The sequence below is a fragment of the Oncorhynchus masou genome, chromosome 27 (genome assembly GCF_036934945.1).
Source record: "Oncorhynchus masou masou isolate Uvic2021 chromosome 27, UVic_Omas_1.1, whole genome shotgun sequence".
NCBI classification, from domain to species: domain Eukaryota; kingdom Metazoa; phylum Chordata; class Actinopteri; order Salmoniformes; family Salmonidae; genus Oncorhynchus; species Oncorhynchus masou.
In genome coordinates this window covers 2,594,886-2,607,303 of record NC_088238.1, presented here as the reverse complement: position 1 = coordinate 2,607,303, position 12,418 = coordinate 2,594,886, and the positions used below count along the sequence as shown (strand labels likewise).

Here is a 12,418-nt window from a genome sequence, read left to right as displayed (position 1 = left end):
CTGAAACGAGAGAGAGGGAGAGAGAGAAAGAGAGCTGGAAGAGGGTGCCTCAATGCCAGCTTTGTGTCCAGCCATGCAAAGCACAGACAGACAGAGCCGCCACAGAAATGCCACCAACTGGCAAGGTAACCCGGGGAGATTGACAAGGAGATGAAGAACCCGAACAGATACAATGAACTGTAAATCCAGGGGTTGTCTGCACCACCTCTCCCTCCACTCCAATTCCACCTCCATCACCTCCCATGTCATTCCCAACAGTGATTGTTCTAGTTTAGTCCATCCCTCCCGTTCTCTCTCTGATTGAGTCTGAGGCAGGCCGGCCGACAGCAAGGACCTGACTAGAGAGGATGTCACTTTCAAATCAGAGATGAGAGAACACACACACAGTCCTTTTCTTTTCACACCCTGGGACCATCTTCCTTGCATGACAACGCCAGCTGAATAAACATCTCACACCGTCCGTCTCTGTGAGCCCCCTACTAAATGCATCTGTAACAAAATGGAACGGTCGTCACGACAACGGGATCTGTTGTCGTTGGGAAAGAGGACTTGTGTTTTTTTTTCCCCTTCCGACATCCGAGAGGGGTTGCTGGAGGAGGACATCACCACTACTGCTGGGTTCTCTCTCTAAAGTCACTCTAAAGATATACTGCTCTGAGAGAACCGTCAGTCTCTGGGACTCCTACAACTATAAAAACACAAGAGAGTCATAGCTTGTTACAATAAGGAAAGGTAAGATAACACAGCTGTATTCCCATGTAGGTAGGATTTATCGATAGGCTATTTGTTTAAACCCAGGGGGACGGCTAGATTTCATCAATTCACGTTGGACTGCAGCGTTAAAATCACCTTCATTGTTTTAAAGTAACAAGAGACCGTTCTGTGTTCATGCTGCAGCAGCAGTGATCTGTGAGCCACATGACTGACAGTGTGTGTGTGTGTGAGAGAGACACTACTCTGGTCGGCAGCAGCCTGCGTGACAGTCCTGAACCTCAGCCAAGATCCTTATCAAAACTGTTGTGTCTGAGTCCCAACTGGTACCCTATATAGTGCACAACTTTTGACCAGGGCCTATAGGGAATACAGTGCCATTTGGGATAAAGCCTGTACTGTATGTTACAAAATAGAGTTTCTCACCAGACAAGAAAGTGTCAGGCCTCTCTGATCCTGAATCTACAACACCAACAGACAGGGGTATCTCCTCTGAATCTCTCTTTACAACACCAACAGGCAGGGGTATCTCCTCTGAATCTCTCTTTACAACACCAACAGGCAGGGGTATCTCCTCTGAATCTCTCTTTACAACACCAACAGGCAGGGGTATCTCCTCTGAATCTCTCTTTACAACACCAACAGGCAGGAATCTCTCCTGAATCTCTCTTTACAACACCAACAGGCAGGGGTATCTCCTCTGAATCTCTCTTTACAACACCAACAGGCAGGGGTATCTCCTCTGAATCTCTCTTTACAACACCAACAGACAGGGGTATCTCCTCTGAATCTCTCTTTACAACACCAACAGGCAGGGGTATCTCCTCTGAATCTCTCTTTACAACACCAACAGACAGGGGTATCTCCTCTGAATCTCTCTTTACAACACCAACAGGCAGGGGTATCTCCTCTGAATCTCTCTTTACAACACCAACAGGCAGGAATCTCTCCTGAATCTCTCTTTACAACACCAACAGGCAGGGGTATCTCCTCTGAATCTCTCTTTACAACACCAACAGGCAGGGGTATCTCCTCTGAATCTCTCTTTACAACACCAACAGGCAGGGGTATCTCCTCTGAATCTCTCTTTACAACACCAACAGGCAGGAATCTCTCCTGAATCTCTCTTTACAACACCAACAGGCAGGGGTATCTCCTCTGAATCTCTCTTTACAACACCAACAGGCAGGAATCTCTCCTGAATCTCTCTTTACAACACCAACAGGCAGGGGTATCTCCTCTGAATCTCTCTTTACAACACCAACAGACAGGGATCTCTCCTGAATCTCTCTTTACAACACCAACAGGCAGGGGTATCTCCTCTGAATCTCTCTTTACAACACCAACAGGCAGGAATCTCTCCTGAATCTCTCTTTACAACACCAACAGACAGGGGTATCTCCTCTGAATCTCTTTACAACACCAACAGACAGGGGTATCTCCTCTGAATCTCTCTTTACAACACCAACAGGCAGGGGTATCTCCTCTGAATCTCTCTTTACAACACCAACAGGCAGGGGTATCTCCTCTGAATCTCTCTTTACAACAACAACAGGCAGGGGTATCTCCTGAATCTCTCTTTACAACACCAACAGACAGGAATCTCTGTCAACTTTGCCGCGCCAGAAGCACCTTCCCTTGTTCCACGTTGTTACGTTACAGCCTTATTCTAAAATGGATTAAAACACATAAGCCTCAATCTACACACTGAACCCCATATTGACAAAGAATTTTTTGCAAATGTATTAAAAAAATAAAAAAAACTGAAATACCTTATTTACATAAAGTATTCAGAACTTTAGCTATGAGACTAAGACATGGAGCTCAGGTGCATCCTGTTTCCATTGATCATCCTTGAGATACTTCTACAACTTGACTGGAGTCCAACTGTGGTAAATTCAATTGATTGGGCATGATTTGGAAAGGCACACACCTGTCTATATAAAAGAGGTCCCACAGTTGACAGTGCATCTCAGAGCAGTCCCGGGGGAGAAGGGTCTTGGTCAGGGAGTTGACCAAGAACCCGATGGTCACTTTGACTGAGTTCCTCAGTGGAGATGGAAGAACCATCTCTGCAGCACTCCACCAATCATCTCCTCTGAATCTGGATATGGAAGAGTGGCCAAATGGAAGTCCCTCCTCATTAAAAAGCACATGACAGTCCGCTTAGAGTTTGCCAAAAGGCACCTAATGGACTCTCAGACCATGAGAAACAAGATTCTCTGGTCTGGTGAAACCAAGATTGAACTCTTTGGCCTGAATGCCAAGCGTCACATCTGGAGGAAACCTGGCACCATCCCTACAGTGAAGCATGGTGGTGGCAGCATCATGTTGTGGGGATGTTTTTCAGCAGCAGGGAGACTAGTCAGGATCGAGATACTGAACGGAGAAAAATACAGAGAGATCCTTGATGAAATCATACTCCAAGGTGCTCAGGACCTCAGGCTGGGGTGAAGGTTCACCTTCCAACAGGACAACGACCCCAAGCCCACAGCCAAGACAACACAGGAGTGGCTTTGGGACAAGTCTCTGAATTTCCTTGAGTGACCAAGTCAGAGCCCGAACTTAAACCCGATCAAACATCTCTGGAGAGACCTGAAAATAGCTGTGCAGCGACACTCCCCATCCAACCTGACAGAGCTTGAGAGGATCTGCAGAGAAGAATGGGAGAAACTCCCCAAATACAGGTGTGCCAAGCTTGTAGCGTCAAACCCAAGAAGACTATGCTGTAATCACCGCCAAAGGTGCTTCAACAAAGTACTGAGTAAAGAGTCCGAATACTTATGTAAATGTGATATTTCATTTTTTATTTGTAATACATTTACCAACATTTCTTAAAAACAGTTTTTGCTATGTCATTATGGGGTATTGTGATGTCATGGGTTATTGTGAGGTCATTACGGGTTATTTTGAGGTCATTACGGTGTATTGTGATGTCATTACGGTGTATTGTGAGGTCATTACGGTGTATTGTGAGGTCATTACGGTGTATTGTGAGGTCATTACGGTGTATTGTGAGGTCATTGTGTATAGATTAAATTGGGGTTTTTCCTCATCAATCCATTTTAGAATGAGGCTGTAACGTAACATGTGGAAAAAGTCAAAGGGTCTGAATACTTTCAGAATGTACCGTAATAATCCACATGGTGTGGTAAAACTACACCCAGACACGTCACAGAACCAGGGGTGTGGCATCAGCCCAGCCCCCAGAACCAGGGGTGTGGCATCAGCCCAGCCCCCAGAACCAGGGGTGTGGCATCAGCCCAGCCCCCAGAACCAGGGGTGTGGCATCAGCCCAGCCCCCAGAACCAGGGGTGTGGCATCAGCCCAGCCCCCAGAACCAGGCGTGTGGCATCAGCCCACGCAGCACTGGGGGTAACCACGCAGCACTGGGGGGGGGGGGGGGGGGGTAACCACGCAGCACTGGGGGGGGGTAACCACGCAGCACTGGGGGGGTAACCACACAGCACTGGGGGGGGGGTAACCACGCAGCACTGGGGGGGGGGGGGGTAACCACGCAGCACTGGGGGGTAACCACGCAGCACTGGGGGGGTAACCACGCAGCACTGGGGGGGGGTAACCACGCAGCACTGGGGGGGGGTAACCACGCAGCACTGGGGGGGGGTAACCACGCAGCACTGGGGGGGGTAACCACGCAGCACTGGGCGGGGGGTAACCACGCAGCACTGGGGGGGGTAACCACGCAGCACTGGGGGGGGGTAACCACGCAGCACTGGGGGGGGGGTAACCACGCAGCACTGGGGGGGGGGTAACCACGCAGCACGGGGGGTAACCACGCAGCACTGGGGGGTAACCACGCAGCACTGGGGGGGTAACCACGCAGCACTGGGGGGGTAACCACGCAGCACTGGGGGGGGTAACCACGCAGCACTGGGGGGGGGGTAACCACGCAGCACTGGGGGGGGTAACCACGCAGCACTGGGGGGGGTAACCACGCAGCACTGGGGGGGGGTAACCACGCAGCACTGGGGGGGGTAACCACGCAGCACTGGGGGGGGTAACCACGCAGCACTGGGGGGGGGGGGGGGGGTAACCACGCAGCACTGGGGGGGGGGGGGGTAACCACGCAGCACTGGGGGGGGGTAACCACGCAGCACTGGGGGGGGGTAACCACGCAGCACTGGGGGGGGTAACCACGCAGCACTGGGGGGGTAACCACGCAGCACTGGGGGGGGGTAACCACGCAGCACTGGGGGGGGGGGGTAACCACGCAGCACTGGGGGGGTAACCACGCAGCACTGGGGGGGGGGGTAACCACGCAGCACTGGGGGGGGGTAACCACGCAGCACTGGGGGGGTAACCACGCAGCACTGGGGGGGTAACCACGCAGCACTGGGGGGGTAACCACGCAGCACTGGGGGGGGGGTAACCACGCAGCACTGGGGGGGGGGGACACAAAAGGAAGGCTGGAGACCAGGACGACTAGGTAGGACCAGAGGGAGGCTGGTGAGTAGGACGACTAGGTTTGACCAGAAGAGGACTAGGTAGGACCAGAGGGAGGCTGGAGAGTAGGAGGACCAGGGGGAGCTGGGAGCAGGAGGACGAGGTAGGCCCGGCTGGTGGGAGGCTGGGAGCAAGAGGACTAGGTAGGGCCGGCTGGGAGCAGGAGGACGAGGTAGGGCCGGCTGGGAGCAGGAGGACGAGGTAGGGCCGGCTGGGAGCAGGAGGACGAGGTAGGGCTGGCTGGTGGGAGGCTGGGAGCAGGAGGATTAGCCGCTGGGAGGCTGAGAGCAGTGGTCAGAATGCTATATTAACGGTCTGTTTAGGCCAGTCTTCACATGAGCCAGCTGCAGTCACTGGCTGGCAGGCAGGGACCCGGTTTACAAAGAGTCCTCTGATGAGAGGGGAAGATGGGTTCATAGGCTGAGACGGAATCAATTACATCTGTATAACATTTAACGTCATAGATCAACTGGAATGAAACCCTCACTCACGGTTGTACAAAGAGCTGTGACTAAACCATTCCCCGAAATCTTATATTACCCCCCCCCCCCCTACATTTTAATTATCACTAAAACAGCAAAGAATCATTTTGTGAACTGTAAAGAACCATTGAAGAGTTCAGAGTCATTATGGTTGCACATAAAAAGCCATCAGCCTTCCTAAAGAACCCTTGAGGAACCCTCGTGTTTTAGCGTGTGGAGCGCCTGGTTCAATTCTGCTTAGGAACATTTTTTTGTTTGTTTTTACATCTCTAAAATGGTTAAACTAGTGAGAAATACACGTGAATATTGAACAAATCAGTGTTTGCATGATTTACTATCATCACAGAAATAAGATATTTTGCCGTATCTAATTAAAATGTATATTACGTGACTTTCCGTGATGTTACCGGGTTACTACAAAACACAAGCTGCCATTTTGACCACATCGAAGTGGGGGGAGGGGGATATTACAAACTTTTTACCTCAGATTGGTTTTATTAGTATAAAAGTTTATACTCAACACGATGACACAAGATCAATTGCTTTAAAAAAAACAGATCAATATCTTTGGTTTTGTACTGTTAATTCATACCAATACACAGGTTTGAAAGTCAAACTGTCACTGTTGATATCCTATGGCGGGTCGTGATTAATTGAAATGGGACTAACAGAAAAAGTTGTTCCATTTTCCGTGAAGGCAGCCTCCTGAAATCAACATCTGGCATTTTAAAATATACATAGAAGCCTCCTACTAACGTTCATCTAACCAACCACATATACGTTATTCCACGTTTCCAACCTGGTCTCAGAACATTTCGTATTATTCTGTTACGTAAAATATACATAGAAGCCTCCTACTGACGCTCATCGAACCAACCACGTATAGGTTATTCCACGTTTCCAACCTGGTCTCAGAACATTTCGTATTATTCTGTTACGTAAAATAGACATAGAAGCCTCCTACTAACGTTCATCTTACCAACCACGTATAGGTTATTCCACGTTTCCAACCTGGTCTCAGAACATTTAATATTATTCTGTTACGTAAAATATACATAGAAGCCTCCTACTAACGCTCATCGAACCAACCACGTATAGGTTATTCCACGTTTCCAACCTGGTCTCAGAACATTTCGTATTATTCTGTTACGTAAAATATACATAGAAGCCTCCTACTAACGCTCATCGAACCAACCACGTATAGGTTATTCCACGTTTCCAACCTGGTCTCAGAACATTTCGTATTATTCTGTTACGTAAAATAGACATAGAAGCCTCCTACTAACGTTCATCTTACCAACCACGTATAGGTTATTCCACGTTTCCAACCTGGTCTCAGAACATTTAATATTATTCTGTTACGTAAAATATACATAGAAGCCTCCTACTAACGCTCATCGAACCAACCACGTATAGGTTATTCCACGTTTCCAACCTGGTCTCAGAACATTTCGTATTATTCTGTTACGTAAAATATACATAGAAGCCTCCTACTAACGCTCATCGAACCAACCACGTATAGGTTATTCCACGTTTCCAACCTGGTCTCAGAACATTTCGTATTATTCCTGTTATGTAAATCTGAGATAGTCAATTTAGTATGATATGTTAAGTTTCGTATGGTTACATAAGACAGATGGTTACTTAAAGCAAAAAGAAGGATGGAGGGGTGGGTGGGTGGGTGGGTGTATAACAGGAACGTCTAGCAATCCAAACGTTGGGAGTTCGCATCTCATCACAGACAATTTTTGCTAATTAGCATATTTCTAATTAGGAACATTTCCAAAATGTAGCTGACTTCTGCTGGTTGTCCTCGAACCAGTGATGTAAAAATATAACCAGCTTGTCATGTGTTTGTGGTAGTTTCAACAGTTGCAACTCCCTAATCAATGAGTGACACTTAACAAAACAGGGTTTTTGGTGCAAGTGCAGTTTATAAGGTACCCATTAAAAAAAGGAATATGTAAGTAATGTGATTACTATTGTTGCACATGTATGTGTTGATAGTACATTTTATGTTTTCAGTAGATCACGAACCGTTTATGCATATTGGTTATTGATTTGGACACTTGCCATTGGGCATATATATATATATGTCTGACCAACTGGAAGCAGCGACAGCATCATTTTCAAATGACATTTTAGGAATATAAAAATTGTCAACATTAATTTCCAACGGTATTTTACTTAATCTGGTAAAAACTGCTGAATGATTCACCCAAAAAAATTACGTGATTGATTTATATTGATGATATACCAGAAGTCTCCAAAACGCGTGCCCTGCTTACAAAGATCCCCCAAAAAAATCGTATCAAACTTGAAAATGTCCTAGGCTCTCTCTCACCTGTGACAAAATCTAGGCTCAACATGGGTATATCAAAGAGTGAATTTCTATTTCCTATTTTACATTTCAAGACAACATATGAGGGGTCTTCTTACCTTCAACAGACTTTCCAATACTGTGCAGGTGTGTGAAGTCGAAGGTGTTGTTAACGTCCCGCAGGTATCTCTCCACCTCCACGGTGTTGTGATAACGGAACTCCAAACTGACACCGGACGACACCAACTTCCCGAGGTATAGGCAGAGCGCAAAAAGAAACATCGTCTCGTACGGGACAGTGACAACCTAACCCACAAAAACGAAGTTTAAGAAAAAAAACGTTAATCCGATTTAAAATAAAATACAACACCGTCAAATATGAACCAAAAACTCACGAGGACATAGTAGCCACGCGCACAACTTGACACTGAAGTCAGCAATAACGTCAATGGACAGCGCCAGTGTGCAGTTACCTGGCGTTACATTTCTCAATGCACTAAGGTTTAGTATTTTCTCTCAAATTATAGCCATCTAAATGAGAACATGTTGCAAGCAATTCTTATTTTTTAGGCCGGAATAAAACGTGTCTATAGAAGTGTAGACTAGGCCATCAATAAACATGTCTAAAATACATCAAAATATACTAAATTCACACAAAAAATTTTTTTATAGCCTATTCACATGACATTCTACATTACCTTATTGCTAAATGTATATTTCCTGCAGCTCGCTGTGTGCGCACAACTTCTTCTGTGAAGACGTCTCTTGAAGTCACACCGCGGTCACGCTCGCCTGTCCGACCGCATTCATAACAACTGTTTAAAGTTCCAAATCGCTCGAATGGTTCTTCGTCGACAGATCAACCCTCCCCCCGACCACATTACACCGTCGGGTCCCCTGCCTGCCTGCACACCGCCCTGTATGGCATTATCACTATATTCACACACGGCAAGTTTTTGTACAGTAGCCGGCAGAGGCGAGGCGGAGCTAAACAGTTCTCAACTCAACATGATCTCACGGTTTTACCATTTTGACGTTTATCCACATTTGCACCAACGTACAATTTGGAAGTTACTCCAAATGCAAATGTAGAAGTTGTCAAATTTTGAAGTTAAAGGTTAAGGTAAGTTTTAAGGTTTGATATCAAACTTTTTTTTATATACATATATATATTTTTTTTAATACATATATTTATATATATACAAATAGTGTACCACTGCGAATAAGGTGCCATTTGGGAGACGAGAGGGTGGGATCCCTGTGGGCTTCACCTGCAGGTGTGTGGTTTGACACCACTACCTTTCTCTCCATGATAAGTTGCTGATCAACAGGCTACAGAACATGATTATCCAGATCACGTGCACTTACTAAATTAATAAACACACCTCTACATTATCTAGCCTACAACTTCAAAAGCTTTATAGGTTAATTCTAACAAATTCTAGCAGACTTCATTTTTTTTTAAATTTATTTTGTCCTATATTTTTTATTCAGAGACACCAGGCAGGTTACCGTTGACCCAGGTTTATTAGACAAAAACAATGAGTAGGGTTACATGCACACAGTAATGCGGTTATTGTGGATAGTCTGATTAATGTAATAGTTTGATTAAAACAGTTTTCATGCTTTGAAAAAATAACAACTCTGAAATCAGGCTTCCGGATGGAACTTTGGTAAATGCAGAAAATGGCCAATCAAAATAAACGTTCTGCCACAACGACCATGTTATTTATGGGGAAGCGTGTTTGTTTCTGAGTTCGGACGTATGACGTTTGTATATGAAAACTACTTCTACTTTGCCTACAGGATAATTTTTCTAAAAGATTGACAACAACAAAAATGTATCCATTTGACAGGAGGGGATTTTTTTTCTTTGGTCAAACTTTCTTTATTGCAACAAATGTTCATGGAAACAGTTTTTCAAAAAAAAAAAAAAAAAAAAAAAAGGATGATTGCCGAATCATTTTAAAGATAAGAGGGTCACTATAATGCTCCACTACACATTTCATACTAAATGCCTACATCTTGCAATATAAACGTTTTCAACTATAACAATAACGTTTATTTGCAGAACACGGATTGTCCTGACTTTCACGAATGTCTGAATTGCTCCGAATTGCTTTTTCTGATTGGCTGGAAAGTTTTCGTCATTCCGATTATTTCAGATCTATGCGTGTCCAAGTTTCACCGTGGCGACCACGGACCTCGGCGACACGTGGGCGGATGATCATTATTAGAGTATGGCAAATACTGGTCAATTATTGCATTCTATCAATGCTGGCTTTCGCGGGCGACCACACGAAACAGGGGTTGGAGGACATACAGGCTGTCGCCAATTTATTAATGCACAATTTGTCTAAATGCGTTTTGGAAACACAACCATTACATTTTTACTCTGCACTGTTGGTTTTTAAGAAAAAGGTTGTTTTTTTTAGGTGTGATGTCATTACTTCCTGTTTTCATCGGACAAGGTAGTTCAATGGTGTGAATGTAAGTATGTACATGTACTTACCTGGAGTGCCTGAGGGTGGCGCTGTTTACTAATTACTTTATGTGATCATCTGTACTTGCACTTGACCCATGACATCTGATAAACATGGTTCTTCTACCCGCATTCCTGCCTCAGCAGGCTATTATATTACATGGTGTCATATGTTAAAAAGTTATACAAGGACAGCTCAACATTACGAAACATGGAACAAATGAGACCACCAACTACTCTGGACCTAGAGGGAAATCTATCCCAAATGAGACCTCCAACTACTCTGGACCTAGAGGGAAATCTATCCCAAATGAGACCACCAACTACTCTGGACCTATAGGGAAATCTATCCCAAATGAGACCACCAACTACTCTGGACCTAGAGGGAAATCTATCCCAAATGAGACCACCAACTACCTTGGACCTAGAGGGAAATCTAGCCCAAATGAGACCATCAACTACTCTGAATCTAGAGGGAAATCTAGCCCAAATGAGACCACCGACTACTCTGGACCTAGAGGGAAATCTATCCCAAATGAGACCATCAACTCCTCTGAATCTAGAGGGAAATCTATCCCAAATGAGACCACCAACTTCTCTGAACCTAGAGGGAAATCTATCCCAAATGAGACCACCAACTCCTCTGAACCTAGAGGGAAATCTATCCCAAATGAGACCACCAACTACTCTGAACCTAGAGGGAAATCTAGACGAAAATCGGAGAGTGTGGATCCAGAAATTCAACCTTTATACCATCAGCCAGTGGAATCTCAGAGAAATCCGTAAAAAAAGTGAAATGTGCCACGTAGCCAGAGATGAATTAATCAAGGTATTCAATACTTTTGACTTGGCTGTATTAAAAAAAAAATGTTTTCCCGAACGTACTCTGAGCCAAGAAACACATCTGATGCACCTGAGACATGTCTTTTTTAGGAGAGTGTAAGAACAATGGATGCTTATGTGGTTTAAAACATAAAGCAAAATACTGAGTTTCAACAACCTACAGAGTCATTGACAAAGGGACAGAATTCTGTGTGGAATCAAAACATGACCAAGTGTGAGGCAGATTACTCAGAGAACCAGATCTCCTGCTAAGCTATGATGAAGTCGAGGTGCCCGTTGACAAGGTGCATAAGCAAGAGACAACACAGAAATGGCAAAAAATAGACAAAGACCTTGTAACAACTAGTAAAAGAAAGGTCACGGGGAGAATGCTCACGTTGTGGGTACAAACACAAATCAACAAAAGACAAAGACCTTGTAACAACTAGTAAAAGAAAGGTCACGGGGAGAATGCTCACGTTGTGGGTACAAACACAAATCAACAACAGTGTCCAGCATACGGCAAAAGCAAGGCGCAGGAAAACAAATCATTATGCCAAAATGTGCTCCTCACACACGGACAGAAAACCAGAGGGTTCACGGCTTTGACAGGGAGAGGACAGCAGGAAATGGGGACAGCAGGAAATGGGGACAGCAGGAAATGGGGACATTGGGACATGGGGACATGGGGACATGGGGACATTGGGACATTGGGACAGCAGGAAATGGGGACATTGGGACATTGGGACATGGGGACAGCAGGAAATGGGGACATTGGGACATTGGGACATGGGGACATTGGGACATGGGGACATTGGGACAGCAGGAAATGGGGACACGGGGACATTGGGACAGCAGGAAATGGGGACAACAGGAAATGGGGACATGGGGACATTGGGACAAATGTAGTGAAACAGAGTGAAGGTAAAGTGTGCAGCTCAGCTAGTCAATGAGAAAAAAAACACTGAGAAAGAGCAGTGGACAGAAACACTGAAAACAAACAACCAGTAACTTCCTGTTAATCTGGATACATGAGCGCAGCGTTTGTCCTTGAGAGACTTGAAAACGCTGAAAGTGAAAGTGAGTGTCGATTCCATGCAAAAAAATCCAACCGAAAGCTAGTGACGTATTCTGGCC

At 45.5% G+C, this 12,418-nt stretch overlaps 1 protein-coding gene across 1 annotated transcript in view; it reads right to left on the bottom strand.

The window, feature by feature from the left end:
* Positions 1-8,892, bottom strand: part of LOC135515566 (carboxypeptidase M-like) — a 123,661-nt gene extending 114,769 nt beyond the window's left edge. Inside the window, exons 1-2 of the mRNA XM_064939186.1 lie at positions 8,676-8,892; positions 8,097-8,283 (exon numbers count right to left, since the gene is read on the bottom strand). Of these exons, the coding sequence (XP_064795258.1) occupies positions 8,097-8,259 (163 nt within the window). The 5' untranslated portion in view covers positions 8,260-8,283; positions 8,676-8,892. The remainder of the gene's footprint in view (positions 1-8,096; positions 8,284-8,675) is intronic.
* Positions 8,893-12,418: the final 3,526 nt, after the last annotated feature.